This window comes from Phalacrocorax aristotelis, chromosome 8, assembly GCF_949628215.1.
Source record: "Phalacrocorax aristotelis chromosome 8, bGulAri2.1, whole genome shotgun sequence".
NCBI lineage: Eukaryota > Metazoa > Chordata > Aves > Suliformes > Phalacrocoracidae > Phalacrocorax > Phalacrocorax aristotelis.
Genome location: NC_134283.1, coordinates 22383064 through 22397621, shown reverse-complemented (window position 1 = coordinate 22397621; position 14558 = coordinate 22383064). Strand labels below are relative to the sequence as shown.

The window sequence follows — 14558 nt, the reverse complement described above, 5'->3', positions numbered from 1 at the left end:
AGAGACAAGCCAGTCCCTTGGGAAGGGCCTCTGCTAACCAGCCATCATCTTTGCTTTCCTCAGTTCCACACTCGGCTGCAGATGCAGATGGAGGAGATGCTGGTAGAGGAACATGCCCTGGAGCAGCAGAAAGCTTTCACCTCTGGTCCCCTAGAGGACACTACCTTTGACCAGCGTGCTCGTCGGAGGCTTCTCAAGTTAGTGGGTGCTTCCATACCCTATTTCCACACACCCCAGGGGTAACACCCAGTGGCACACCCCTGCTCCTGAGAGCCTCTTGTGTCTGCAGATCTGTGAATAGCAGGGGACTTCAGAAGGGGTCTGATCCTGATAGCTTTGACATGCTCCATGTGAGCAGCTGAGTGTCCTCACCTCCACAGTGCCACACTGAGCTTTGCAGGTGCTCAGATGACCACAGATGACGGGTTCTGTTCTTAGAGCTGAGGGAGTCCAGTACAGACCATCAGTCTCATCCAGACAGCACAGACACCATCCCTGCTTACCAGCTGTCATGGTTTAGCCCCAGTCAGCAACTAAACACCACGCAGCTGATCACTCACTCCCCCCACCCCTGTGGGATGAGGGAGAGAATCGGAAGGGCCAAAGAAAGAAAACTCATGGGTTGAAATAAGAACAGTTTAATGATGATAATAAAACAGTGATGATAATAATAATATAATGAAAAGGAAAATAATGAGAGAGAGAAAGAGGTGACACCTCAGGAGGAGGGAAAAAAAACAAATAAGTGATGCAACTGCTCACCACCTGCCAACCAACGCTGCTGGTCCCCAAGCTGCTATCACTCCTTCCCCCAGCTAACTCCCCCCAGTTAATATACTGGGCATGACATCATATGATATGGAATATCCCTTTGGTCAGTTTGGATCAGCTGTCTTGGCTGTGCCCCCCTCCCCTCCCAGCTTCTTGTGCAGCCGGCAGAGCATGGGAGGCTGGAAAAGTCCTTGACTAGTACAAGCACTACCCAGCAACAACTAAAACATCAGTGTGTTATCAATATTACTCTTATACTAAGTCCAAAACACAGCACTATACTAGCTACAGTGAAGAAAATTAACTCTATCCCAGCTAAAACTATGACACCAGATCTGAGAGAGGCAGCTCAAAGCTGGCGTCTTTTTTCAACAAATGGATCATGCTAAGCAAAAAAAGCAGGGACTTACATAGGTATTAGCTTGACAAATCCTAAATCAAGTGGATTGGATGCAGGTGGGACTGTAGGGCTTACCTAGCTAATTTGGTCCTTCCTTTTGCTCTGTCATGATGAGGCACAGGCACCATAGGCTCCAATTCAGGAAGAAGATGCTCTGCAGAACAGACCGTTTTGTGTTTTCTCAAGTGGGGATTGCTCTGGAAAAGGACCTTACCATGAATCTTGTAGGTGTTGATTACTGCATTACCGGTGCTCCTCTGGGGACAGATCTGGTTGCGGAGCAGCACAAACTAATATTATGTTAAGGTCCCATTGGTAGCTAATAAAACCTAGGGCCTACACTCCCCGTGACTTACCAAAGACTTATTACCAGGTGGTCAGGCCTTGGGTTTCACTGGCTAGAGTTTTTACAGCAGCAAATACGGAAATACCCAGCTTATTTTCATCTTCCATCCACTTGGAAATGTAGCCAGGCTGTGGTTTAAGGGCTCTCCTTTCTCCTTCTTTCAGAGCTGAGCTGCCCAAGTATGTCCTGGACTTTGGCTATGTCATCCTTGGCAACATACACACGCACATTGTGAAGGTCACCAACACTGGGCAGTTCCCTGTGTCCTTCCACGCTGATGGCCGGGTCCTGCATGACACAGGTAATCAGTGCTGGAGAGACTTCATGTGGGCTTGAAGGAGCTGTCTCTAACAGATTAACTTGAGCCACTGGGCATGGGGAGGTTTTTTTGAGTGCTTGTTTGTACAGCTTTTTCCTCCTTAGTACCTCCTGCTTGGTGCTTTAGAGCCTGAGTTCTCCTGGCCAGCAGTGCCCAGAGGCCTGGCCTGCCTGTGACTGCCTTTTGCAGAGACTAGATGGGCTGGTCACCATGGTCACCTCTCAGCATCGTCTGCCCTTGGCTACCATGAGCATTATTGGAGTTTTTTTGTGCACTCTGTGGGCTTGTGTTGCAAACAGATGGACTCTGTCATTTGGAAGTGCTTTGTTTAGTGTTCCTAATGTCATAACACTTCTGTTCAGCGTTTATCGAGAAACAACCTGTGAGGTAGCCTGTGAAGTAGGCTCCCAGAACAGGCCTTGAGGTAAGGCTGCAACGCCATCAGTGACTTGCTTGATGGTGTCTGAGGATTGGTCAGGTGTCTCCTCTAAGTTGCTTTCCGGGGAACACCACAGCATAGGGGAATCACAGTTGGAAACTCTCTTTTGGAGAGGTCTGTGCATCCTTGCCTGGGATGCCTGGTAAGAGTTGCCTGAGCTCCTCAACTGACATGTTTCCTTTTTACCATGCGGATCTTGGATTCTGGCTGTGAAAACCCTTTCTCCTTGTGTGGTGATAAGGGAGAAAGAGTGGCAGGCTTCTCCAGAGATGCAAAAGGGTCCTTCACAGAGCTGCCAGCCAGGGCACCCATATGGTCTTAACATGCTTGTGACATGGTTCATGTTGCTTGAGTGTTTCAGATGCTTTATTACCATGTGTTTAAGGTTTCAGTGTGGAGCTGGACCGCATGAAGCACCTGCCCTACTGCGAGACAGAGACGTTCGAAGTGCGCTTTGACCCACAAAGTGCCAACCTGCAGCTGGGAGAGGTGGACGTGCTTCTGCCCATCAAGGTACTGCGTGGTCCTTCAGCTCCCTGTTGCTTGCACCACCTTTTGGGGCAGGCAGCAGGTCGGGGACAGCAGCAGGTGTCACTTGGGCTCTCAGCTGGATGCTCTGTCCTTCACTAGGTATCAGGAGGCCCCACGTTTCACGTCCACCTCCGTGCCAACGTGACTGTGCCATCCCTCTGCCTCTCCAGGGACAGACTGGAGTTCTCTGCTGTCCAGTGTGGGCAGTGCCAGGAAGAAACTATCCAGCTTCACAATCAGCTCCAGATCCCCTGTAAATGGTTCATCACCCTGAATGAGCCTCTTAAGAAGGTAAAGCACAGACAACATGTAACACTTAAATTGCTGGTTGGGTTTTCTTAGCCTCTCATGCCTTTTGTGCTCCTATGGCTGCCTGAGCACTTGTGCCTACGGCTTGTGTGAGGAAGCTTTTGAGGATGCGGAGTAAGGCTGGTTCACCTGAACCTTTTCATTAGCTGACGCTTCACTTCTCTGTCATCTTCACCCATTCCTCCTTCTCCAAGGACTGTGCCTCCCTATCTGCATGCCCTGCCTATGTGTCCTCCCTCCAGTTCTAGGCCAGTGATGGCCGTGGCTGATTTGGATGTGGGTGCTGTCAGCACCATGACAGTATCTCAGAGCACTGCAGGAACCGAGGGTCAGTCCTTGGAACAAGGAAACCTCACATGATTGGTTTCTGTGCTCAGGTGGACAAACACTTGCCAGCGAGCAAGCGTTGGAAGCTGCTTCAGGAGTTGAAGGCCAAGCCCTGTGTCTTCGAGGTGCTGCCCTCAGCTGGAGCCCTTGCTCCAGGAGAGCGATACAACGTGCGAGTCAGGTTTTCACCCATGGAAGAGGTGAGATCAGCAGGTGTCACCCTCAGGAGGTCTGGCAGGGCAGTGTGGTAATGAGAGCCCAGTGCAGGGAGCAGGAGAGGAGGTCTACCTCCACATGGAGCTTTCTGCAAGCCCCATACCCACTGTGCCTCAGTTTCCCCTGCAGCACACTCTTCTGAGAGGCGCTTTGAAATCCCAATAGGGAGCTTGCACAGAGAGCACTGCGGGGTGGCTCCCTTTTGGTGCATGGTGGGAAATCTGCCTGTTTCTCCTCATCTTCCCCCTTGCATGGGTGTATTTCCAGACTGCAACCCCCTCGTGCAGAGCAGCTGCTGTACTCACAGGGGATAGCCCTGGAAAGGCCGATCTAGGCTAATCCTGCTGCTGGTACCAGCAGACAAAACAGCCACCAGACACCGTCCTGGGTGCAGCAGGACAGTCACCTGTAGTGGTGTGCTGCCAGCAGTTCCTGTGGCTCTGGCCCAGCCTGCCTGCATGTTCCCAGGCAGTTCAGGAGTCAGCATAAATGACGGAGCATTCCCAAAGGCAGTTTGCATGTGGCCACCATGACTTGGGAACTGGCAGTGTGTAACAGCATGGACAAAAGTGCTTCCATGCCTAGGTCCCGGGAATGTTTTAATTGCTAGTAGAGGTGTAACCATCTTGTCTCTGGCTTTGACCAGAGCCAAGCACTGAGCAGAAAGGAAGACCCTTATTTCCAGCCAGCGAGAGCTCATTTACCTCTTTTATATAGCTGATGTTTTCCTGATGCAGCAGTACCAGGACTGTGTCTAGGCAACATTACCCTGAAGAAGGAGGTGAAGCAGCCCCTGAACCTTGTGGGAGCTGAGTCCACCCCTGACGACCTTTCTTATGAGCATTGCATTCCCTCATGACTAGGTGAAAACATCTGGTAGTCTGATACCCAAATATCCAGTTACACTTCACACCAGGATTCATGCCAGTTGCTCAGAACCAGCATGCAGACGCTGTAGCCTCTGCTATAAGTTAATATCCCTTTTCCATTCACCTTAGAGGTACTGGTAACATCCCTGACCTTGGGGCAAGGGTGGAATTTGAGGCCCTGTCACCCGGGACTTCACAGAGGAGCTTTCTGCATTTCTCTCTTCAGAAGTCCTACAGAAGTGAGCTGAAGATTAACATTTGCCAGAGCAGCCAGCACCTCCAGCTGCAGGTCACAGGGCATGGGCTGGAACCACAGCTGGTGTTCAGCCCCCCAGCACTCGAGCTGGGACCATTGCTGCCGCACAGCCATGGGGTGGAGGGGACAGTGGTGGTGAAGAACCCGTGTGAGTTCCCCATCGAGTTTTACTCACTGGAGTTTGACCAGCAGTACCTTGCTGAGGAGCAGGTGAGAGTGAAGGTCTGGTCCCCACATGCATGGTCCCATAGCTTCACAGTGCTCCAGTGCTCCCAGGCTTGTTCCAGGGAGATGGAGGCAGTCCCCAGCGCAAAGCCTGGTGGCATTTCAGGGTTAGCCAGCTCTGCTGGCAAGCTGTGGAGAGGCTTGATAGTCCGTGTTGTTGGGAGGAAAGTATGAGGGAGAAGACAGGTTGGCTGGGGAGTCTGTTCTTGTGATGGAGGTCAAAAAATACAATCTGTATATGGCTTCTCTTCCCTATATGCACAGATCCTGCGGATGCTGAAGGACTATGATTGCCACAACACCTTATTGCTGCCTCCGCGTGCCCCGGGTGAGAAGCTGCCCCCAGAAGTGCTGGAGTACTGTCACGACCAGAAAAGGCTGCGGGATGAGCAGACAAAGTCCAAGACTGGGGAACCAGCAGGCCAGGACAACAGTAAGGATTTGGCATGGCTGTCCTGAGTGTAGACACAGCAGGGAGTCCAGCACACCTACCCTGAGTTCTCCATGACCTCATTCTCCATGGAAAGCCCATGCTTTTAACAGCTGCCAGTTCCCCAGCTTGGTGGAAGAATTCTGGGGTGAAAGTCTGTGGCTTGTAACATGCATCCTCTACCAGCCCTGAGTGCAGCCAAAGCAAGCTCATATCTGCCAGAGACTGGGAAAATAATCAGGATGTTCCCTTGTGTCCCTCAACCACAGTGAGTAGAACTGGATAAGCCAGTAGAACTAGGTCTAATGCCACTAGGTATTTTATATTTGCTCCTTCCCAGCAACAAAAGCACACGGCCAAAATTCCCCTGAGGGCAGATACTGCCTGGTCAGGCTTCTCAGTGCTTTGGGAGTTTCCCTCTTTGAGAAATTTTCTATCTTTTACACATGGCCAGGCAAAATGACGAATGGCAAAGAGCAGGTGCCTGGCCATGTTCACCCTCTTCTTCCCTCCCCATGTCCTTCTTCCTCAGCAAACTTTGGAGATATCCATTCTCTGTCAGATCAAGGAGGAAAGCACTCTGCTGGGATCGTTCACACCATATCATCCCATAGCTCAGTCGTTCCCTCCTCCATTTTCAATGACAGTCAGTCCAACAAGGTGGAATCTAAATCTGAATGTGGACAAGAGGAAGAGGAAGGTGCTGAGAAAAGATGTGGGACAGGTAATAACCCTAAGTTCTTCACCTATTTTATGTCTGTTGTGGCAAAAGGGATTCAATGGAGGACTTCAGTGTCACCTCCATCACTTCACTGCAGCCTGGCGCCGTCTTCACTCCTGTAGTCCCTGAATCCACTCTTGCATATGAAGTTTGTAGGATCCTGCTAAGGGTCTGGGGCAGCAACAAATGAGAGGCCAGGGAGGTTTTCCCCCAGCCAAATGAGCACCTTTGCTCCCAGGAGCTGCTGGGATCAGGATGGTGGTGTTCCCTTTTGTAGGCAGGGCAGCATGGTCTCTGTCCTATGTGAAATGACAAGCTAGGATGGCTTTCGGTGACCTAAGGGCAAAGGTAGGAGCTCTTTGTAAATGCTCTTATGGTGAATTCAGAGCCCAGCCAGATCTCCTGGTGTAATATTCCTAAAGCATCCAGCTTTTTGATAATCTCTCGGCCCCCAAATGGAGTGTCTCCCTTAGGACTGTGTGAAATGCCCAGTTCTGTGTGTCCCTGACTTACGCAGCAGGACCCAGAACCAAACTCCCCTGAGGACCATGTTGACAGTTCATGGAAGGAGACTTGGCCTAGTCATTTTAGGTTTTGCCAGATGCTTGTTCTTTCCTCATTCTGCACCTCATTTACAATAACCTGAGCAGGAACCTTTGCCAGCATCTAGGGCAGACCCTGATCTGCACAAGCCTAAAGGAGGGGCATGGAGAGACCCTTGGGCATGACATTGGTTTCAGCAGAGTCTCCTCTCCCAGGATCTGAGGGGATGGGAAAGAGGATCAGGATCCCAGCTAGGCAGGAGGCTGACTTTTATACCCGGTTGTGCACAGGAGAACATTGGCAAAACACCACCAGCAGCAAGGAGGCTGCAGGAGAACTAGACGACAGCCCTGTTTATAGGGCCATTGCCCGCCACCTTGGCATCGATATCTCCGCAGAAGGATGCGCAGCCCGAAACTGCAGAGGGATTGTCATCATCGTCCACGGGGCACCCCTGACAGGTACATGAACCACAGCCCTTGGCTGCAAGGAGCTGGGGAAAGCAGGAGAGAGATCCTGGTGGGCCACAGTGCTTGGTTGATCAGTTGAGGTGAAGCAAGGTAAGCCACAGGTCTGCTGGTACATGAAACAGTCCCAGGCCATCACCTAGCTGGTGCAAGTGGCATGGCTCATCTTGTGTCCGTACAACTAGGTTCTCATTCCCCCAGAAGAGTGGCCATGTCACTGTTGCATCATGGGGCCATGTTGCCTGTTACCCATGTTGCCTTGTGAGCCCCAAACCATATCCAGACATTGCCTGAGACAGCACTGACCAGCACAGGCTAGCAAATGGTCTCAATGGTGTTGGAACAGGGTTCGCCACAAGGGACAAAGACCTCAGCTGAACATGAGGTGGAAATGACCCACATGGCTCTAGAGGACATTACTTCTAACCATGCTCAAGCTGCCTCCTTCATGGTTTCCCCAAAAGTGGCACTTTGCTTTCTGACTGTCCTTGAAACTTTGAAATCCCATTGGGGTGCTTTCCAGAGCCTGTGCAGTGTCACTAAGGGTCTTCCTTTCTCTCAAGGCAAGACATCAGTAGCGGTTGCTCTGTCTAAATACTATGGTGCTGCCTGCTTGTCCATCGATACTGTGGTGACAGAAGCCATCTCGGACAGGAGCAGCTTAGCAGGACTCCGCGCCCAGGAGCTGTGCATCAGGGCTGCCATCGAGCAGAGCCACAAGGAGGCAGAGGATGCCAGTAAGGAGAAACACTGAACCCAGAGCAGCACTTCAGAAACCCACTGTGACCAATCACTTCTGCTTGCTCCAGAGAAGTTTTGACAGCCCTTGGGTCTCTTAGGGAACATGAGTGCAGCGTGTAGAAATGCAAAGCCATTTCCTAAAGCCCCTCTGGTTATTAAAAAGAAAAAAACCTCCATTTTAAGGGCTCAGACAGGAGCACTTTTACTGGCACGTGTTCCTTTTTCTAAGAGCTGTGAAGCACACCGGGATCTTTCTCAGAGATTTTTATATTTCCTCAAAGCTGAATCCAGCTTGCTTTTTGTGGCCATCAGGCAGAACTGCTGCCCACTTTAACAAGGAGAAAGTCCTCTGATGTGGCTCATTAAGCACTAGATGACTGGCTTGGAATATGGCTTCACAAACATGAGAGGAAGGGAAGAATAACCTCCCAGAGGAGTTTCACATGAGAGAAATGCTGCAGATGAGCTCTCTTCTCTAGAGATTTTCCTATACACACTGTCAGGTCATGCCACTCGTGCACATTGTGCTGTTCTCCATGTGAGAGTGGAGACTTTTCAGAAGCTTTATTGGGCGCTTGGTGCCCCGAGCTCTGCAGGGTGAGGCCAGACCCTGGCTCTGGCAGGAGTAGTTTTGCATTTGCTCAGCTTTGAACCTGGCCGGGTTGGGAGCTTGTGGAAGGACAAAGGGTTTGGGTCCTGGGTGGGGTTATTCCATGGGAAGGGTTTAGTTCCACTGGGTGATACAGCTGGGGCAGGGCTGCATGTTACAGTCTCCATGTAAGAATGCAGGATGGGTGCAAGGTACGGAAAAAGTCCTGGAGAATGAATCCTTGGCTTGATCCATAGGGGAGCTACTGTGCAAACAGTGTCACCTGCATGTTAGGAGGGACACAGGGCTGTGCATTAAAAACTCTGGCTTTAAAATCCAGTATCAGATGGTGTGCTTTGTTGTGCTAATAAGAGAAACAGAGAACCAGTGTTGCTAGTGCCTGGCGGGCTGGGGGGTGAATGCTGTGCGGATTGGGGTGGAAGGTGCCTGCTTGCTCCCCTCAGCGCCCATCACCAGCCCCACTGAGCTGTCTGTCCCCTCTGCAGGTCAAAATGCAGATGTCTCCCTCAGCCTGCAGTTCAGCACCAAGGCCAAGCACAGCCCAGATGTGAGCCAGTCCAGCTCTGGGGACAAAGTCAGCTTGCAGTCTGTCAGTTCCCGAGGCTGGGCGAGCACCACAGCGGGCAAGAGGAAGATGGATGGCAATACATCCCGATCCCAGAAACAGCATCTAATGGATCTGACAGGCTCCCAGGTGAAGCATGATCTGCACTGGTTAATGCTTGAGACCTTTCAGTTGCCTTTGAGAGAAGTGATGGGGATGCTTATAGTGGAGGCTTTGTGTCAGCCAGAGCCTGGTGCCAGGTTATATAGTGCAGAGAGCCAGCAGGACAGACTGGGCCTGTCTCGGGGTGGGAACAAAACCCTATGCTCTAGCAGAAAAACTCCACTGGGTCTTAATGGTTTGTCGGCAAAGTGCAGTCCTGACTAACGTGGCTGCAGGATGCTGTGCCAGGGGCTTGCAAGCTTAGGTCTCTGCTGGCCGAGGGATGTGACCCCAGGATTGTCCCCTGGAGCTGCTGGCCCGCAGTTTAGTTCTAGTCTTCTGCTAGTGAGAGACTCGGCTCCAAGCTCAGCAGTTGGAATTGTTCAGGGGTTTCAAAAGGGGTTTATTTTTCTTGTGGTGCTCAATGTTGCAGGGCTCATCCAGTGCTCATCTCATCTCTCCACTTCCCTGCATTCCTGCACAGCGACGGCTGAGCATCAGTGGCAGCACAGGAGGAGAGCTGGGCTTTATGAGCTGTGTGCTGCCTGAGGACTTGCTGGTGGCCATTCTCTCTGAAAGGCTGCAGGTACATGTGGTGGGGGCAAACAATACGTTCCTGCTACAGAAAGACCGGCAGCGAGGTACAATTTGGAGAGGAGGATATCTATATCTGCTGTTGGAGGAGTCCTGGGCTGCCTGCAGGGATCCTTGGGTGAAGCTGCAGATGCCATAAGTTGGTGGAGTGCAGGGAAAGATCAAACCTTGTCTGAGTTGCTGCACTTGGAGCAACAATGGCTGGTGTCCTTTGACATATGGGTTTACTGACTAGCTGAGAGCCCAATGCATGTGATAGCTGACTTCCTCATCCTTTTCAACTTTATTTGCAGTTGAGTGACTGCTACCAGGGAGTGGTGTTTGATGGCCTGGAGACCCTCTTTGCACGCAACATAGCATCTGCTCTCCTCTGCCTGCTCAAAGCTGTCAGAAATCGGCCTTATATCTATTTTGTGAACCTGTTCCAGGATTATGCTTCTTTGAAAGCCAGGGAGACAGCTACAAAAGAGCAGGAAGGTAAGATTCTTCATCTCCATACTTCTCAAATCTTCTTTCTCAAGCCCTCAGCCTTATCTGTGTGTATCTGGGTTACCAGCAGAACTTGTAAGAAATTTTTTTATTAATCCTTCTGCTTCAATGCAGCCAGCACTCAGCTCATGGTTGCTTAAAATACAGCAGTGCTGAGGCTGTAAGACTTACCTTAGTCTCTAATATTAAATCTTTGGCACAAGTGCAGGCTGTTGTGGCTCAATAACTAATCAGAGGCCGGCTGTCCATGGGGCTGGTGCGTGTGAGCCAGGCAAGGCATGGGAACTCACTGACTGGTGACAGTTTTGGGGGATTATCTGAATTTTGGAGCGGGGATACGAGCTCCTCAGTATCTCCTGGCAGGCTGACAAGCTGGGTCTGGACAGAGTTGTGAATCCTCGCAGTCACCCGGAACAGCAAGCTCTGCTTGCAGTCACTAATGGCTTCTTCTCTGGTCTGTGCTGAAGGACGGGAGCAGGAAGAAGCTGCCAGGAGGGAGAAAACATGTCTCTGGGAAATGGATGAGGATGAGTATGATGCCCTCACTGAGGAGCAGAAAACTCAGTTTAATAACAATATACGACAAGTCCAGCGCGAGAGGAGGAAGAGGTCTGTAAGCCTTCCATGAGTAACTCGCCAGGACAGTGTCCCTGAAGGGCTTCCCTGCTCTGGAGAGCTGGTTGAGTTCAGAGGGGTTACAGAGCAAAGGCCAAAAGTAGTGTCTATTACAAGAGGCACAAGGATGGCCAGTTCCACCTCCCTGGTTCCCAAGGAAGGACCTTCCTCCAGTGAGATGAGAACACCTCCCCATTTTAGCAGAGTCCTCCAGCTTAGATGCTAGCTGCAGGGAGCTGGGCTCTGTGCTTTCCTTGGCACTGCATTTGTAAGTGTCTGTAAGTTAATTATGTTGATTTTCATCATCTTCATCCCCCTTCATCACCAAACCAGAGGGGTTGTGGTGTGGGTTGGTGTGTGGTACAGCTGTGCTGGCTTGGTTTAGGTAACAGTCCTGCCCTAGGTGAAGTCCTTGCAATGCTGATCTCCCAGGACAGTCCTTACTGAGTGACCCCAGCCATAAAAGCTGGTGCCTCTCAGGCTCACCTGCAGCAACAGCAGCAGGTGAGCCTGGGAGAAGCTCTGATCCAGCAAAGCAGCTGTGTTCAGGAGGATGCTTAGGATAAGTGTAAGCCTGTATTAATCCCCGCCTGAAACTCAGGGAGGAACTTGCTTAAAGCACGCGTGCGTTTCAGCACTTCTTTCAGCCCCAACTGAAGTTTGTTTCCCTGGGAGGAGGTCCCTAGGGCTGCTTCAAATTGTTGTTTCCAGGACAGGCAGCACAAGGTTCCCATGGCCCGGGCTGGGTTCCAGAAGAAAACCTGGTTGTTCGGACCCTGTTTTGCAGGAGGGGAGTTACTGCAGACTTTGCTTTCTGATTGATATGATTATTCTCACTAAGGAGCAGGCTATGGCCAGAGAGAAGGAGGGTTGGATAAGCCAAGTGTTGGTGCAGGGATAAGTTAGGTGTTAGAGATTTGCAAGTTGATTTACACTGGGAAATCAAGAGAGGGCTTCAGGCATCAGTGTGGAGAGATGGTGGATCAGTCTTTGGCAGTGTGCTGGCAGTGTCCAGGTAGACTTTATTGGAGAAGTGGCCCAATTTAGACCTTATGACAACAAAGCCTAGATTTGGCTAGCCTTGGAGGCCCCCTCCCACCTTTCCTCAGTTTGGATGTTCCCAGACTTCCCAGGTTGAAGGACATCCATGGAGATGGTCTAACAGTTCTACCTGGCCTCAGGGTCAATGAATGAAGGGCAGGACCAGCTGGGATTGCAGTGAGCCCAGATTTCTGGTGGTGACTCTCAGGGATGTTTTCTCTTTGGCTTGCTGAAGGGAGATGGAGCAGGTGGCTCGAGAGCTTGAAAAGCACCAGCGGGAGCTAGAACGCTTGAAGGAGGAAGAGCTGAAGAAGAAGTCTAAGCGGGGGAAGAGAGAGCTTGGAAAAGACAAAGATAATGCTTCAGGGAAGAAAAGCCAGTTTGCAGTCAGGCAGGTGGGTGGTTATGTTTCTAGAGATGAGTAAAAGCCTTGGGGACCTTCCCATCAAGTTGTGTCATTCCTGAGAAGCCAGCAGCCACAGACAGTGCTGGGGATGAGTACCTGGCCATGAGTAACACACGGGGCTGTGCTAGGAAACAACTGCTGGTGTTGGGTCATGCTGCTGCTTCACCAGGGGTGTTTTCCCACAGGTTTTTAGGAGAGCTGCTCTTCTAGGATAAAGCTGCCTTTGAGTCATAGCTTCACATAACTCCATAGATTCACTGTGAAGCCCTAGATAGTTTTAGTCCAGCATTTCTCTGCACTCTGCATGTGACTTACACCTCTGAGCCATGATCCGTCTGGGCTGTGGTGTCTTTTCCTACCTGTCTGGCAGAACATACCACCAGACCTTAGGTATTTATTAGCAATAGACTTTGCAAAGAGTCAGCCGGCCACAGGGATGCTTAGCACACCAGAAAAGAGCCCAGAGGACTGGCGCAGGAGTAAGGAGGTATTTCAAGTTTCCTGTTTGGTTTGGGAAGCTGTTCTGTTTCTCAGCTGGTTTGCAAGGCTCCTCATCAGTGTGGCACTGGTGAGTTTAGTTTCAGTTGAGCTAAACTGGGTACCAGCTGTGTTCTGAATTGGGATTTGTAGAGCACTTAGCACAGGTCTCGAACAAGGCTTGGGGTGCTATTGCAAAGATCATCACTGTCCTACAGCATCTGAGTTGGTGCTTTGAAACGCTCACTGCTTTTTCCCCTGCTCCTCCTTCCCAGAATACTAACACATCCACCAGTAACACCAATGCATCCACCAGCAACCGGTCAGATATCACCGAAGGGGTGGACAAGAAGGGATCTGTAAAGGAGCACCCAGACTCTGTTGCCAGTGATAAGGAAGATAAGAAAAAGCAGAGCAAGGTTCCCCTGACAGATGTCTGCCCAGCAGTTGTTGTGCAACCCACAGACCCAGAACAGGGAGAAACCAAAAATGAGGCCCTGAGTGACAGCGAGAAGAACTTGGCCCTGAGGTTTAAGATCTATGAGGCATCCCAGAAGGATGTCATGCATATTTTGTCATCCTGGGACAGGGTTCACAGTATCCTGCTGTCCCCTCTGAACCAAGAGGAGGTGCAGCACCAAGCAGAAGACCAGCGCCAGCATTTAACCAGCCACAGGAGCCGGAAGGGCAGAGAGAAGGAGCGCCAAGAGAGGCTGGAGAAGGAGCGTGTGGAGAAAGAGCGCCTGGAGAAGGAGCAGCTGGAAACACTGAAGGCTCTTCAGGACTCCAAGTTATCTCAGCTGGAAGGGGAAGGTGCAGAAGGGTCAGCCAGAGGCCAGGATGTTGGGGTGCCCTGCTTGGACATCCAGGTGCTGAGTTCAGAAGATGTGATTAGGAAGATCTTGGAGAGTAGCAAGCTGCCAGCCGCAGAGCAGGTAAAGCCCTGCGAGACTCAGATGCTGAGAGTGCGTGGTCTGGGGCCTGGTGTGTTGTGTCCCACCAGATGACAAAGGCAGAGCGCCTTGTCCAGGCCACTGATGATGTTCTACAATGGCTCCACAGCAGCCATGGGGCTGGGGAGATTCTCAGCATCCTTCAGATGAGTACAAAGAAGGAGTGCTCTCTGTACAAACATCCTGTCTGTTCAGAGAGTTTCCCAGTTTGGAAGTAATGAAAAATGGTCCCAAGGCAGCTCATGGTCATTGTTTCCTTCAGCTGAGTCACTCAAGGAAAGGTTTCTCTCTAGGTCCCACTTGTAGGTCCTGGCAGTGCTCTGGGCATACAGACATTTTACCCCACTGGGCATAAAAAAGCACTGTACTCCATATAAATAAAAAAAAAAATTGCCAAAAGCTCAGTGCCTTCAAGGAAGGAGAGTGAGGATGAAGGTGAGGGGAGTATAAACAGGATTTTCTCTTATGCTTTAGATCCTGGATGACCTGGGACTGGGTCCCGCAGGGCCTCCCATTCCCCCTACTGCTTTTTACTCTGTGATTCGCTACCCAGAGAAGCGGATGGCCCCTGCAGCTGGAGAAGCCCCCAAGCACTTCATATTTGTTGTGCCAGAAGGTGCCACTGCAGAAGAAGAAAAGGATACCAAAAGTCTTGTGGATGCCCTCATTGTGCCTGCAGAGAAGGTGCCAGGGTGGACAGGGGCATGGGGCGAGGGGGGAGGATGAAAAAGGATCACTGTGGGAGGGCAGTGAAGAC

At 51.0% G+C, this 14558-nt stretch overlaps 1 protein-coding gene across 1 annotated transcript in view; it reads left to right on the top strand.

Annotated features, from left to right (window-relative positions):
- The window catches only part of HYDIN (HYDIN axonemal central pair apparatus protein), a 149189-nt gene that overhangs the window by 103440 nt on the left and 31191 nt on the right, over window positions 1-14558 (top strand). The window contains exons 29-45 of the mRNA XM_075101795.1: window positions 64-197; window positions 1682-1818; window positions 2661-2788; window positions 2906-3097; window positions 3493-3642; window positions 4754-4993; window positions 5273-5441; window positions 5971-6162; window positions 6993-7163; window positions 7733-7906; window positions 9006-9214; window positions 9660-9812; window positions 10114-10297; window positions 10777-10918; window positions 12201-12360; window positions 13124-13783; window positions 14276-14485. Coding sequence (XP_074957896.1) covers window positions 64-197; window positions 1682-1818; window positions 2661-2788; window positions 2906-3097; window positions 3493-3642; window positions 4754-4993; window positions 5273-5441; window positions 5971-6162; window positions 6993-7163; window positions 7733-7906; window positions 9006-9214; window positions 9660-9812; window positions 10114-10297; window positions 10777-10918; window positions 12201-12360; window positions 13124-13783; window positions 14276-14485 — 3405 coding nt within the window. The remainder of the gene's footprint in view (window positions 1-63; window positions 198-1681; window positions 1819-2660; window positions 2789-2905; window positions 3098-3492; window positions 3643-4753; window positions 4994-5272; window positions 5442-5970; window positions 6163-6992; window positions 7164-7732; window positions 7907-9005; window positions 9215-9659; window positions 9813-10113; window positions 10298-10776; window positions 10919-12200; window positions 12361-13123; window positions 13784-14275; window positions 14486-14558) is intronic.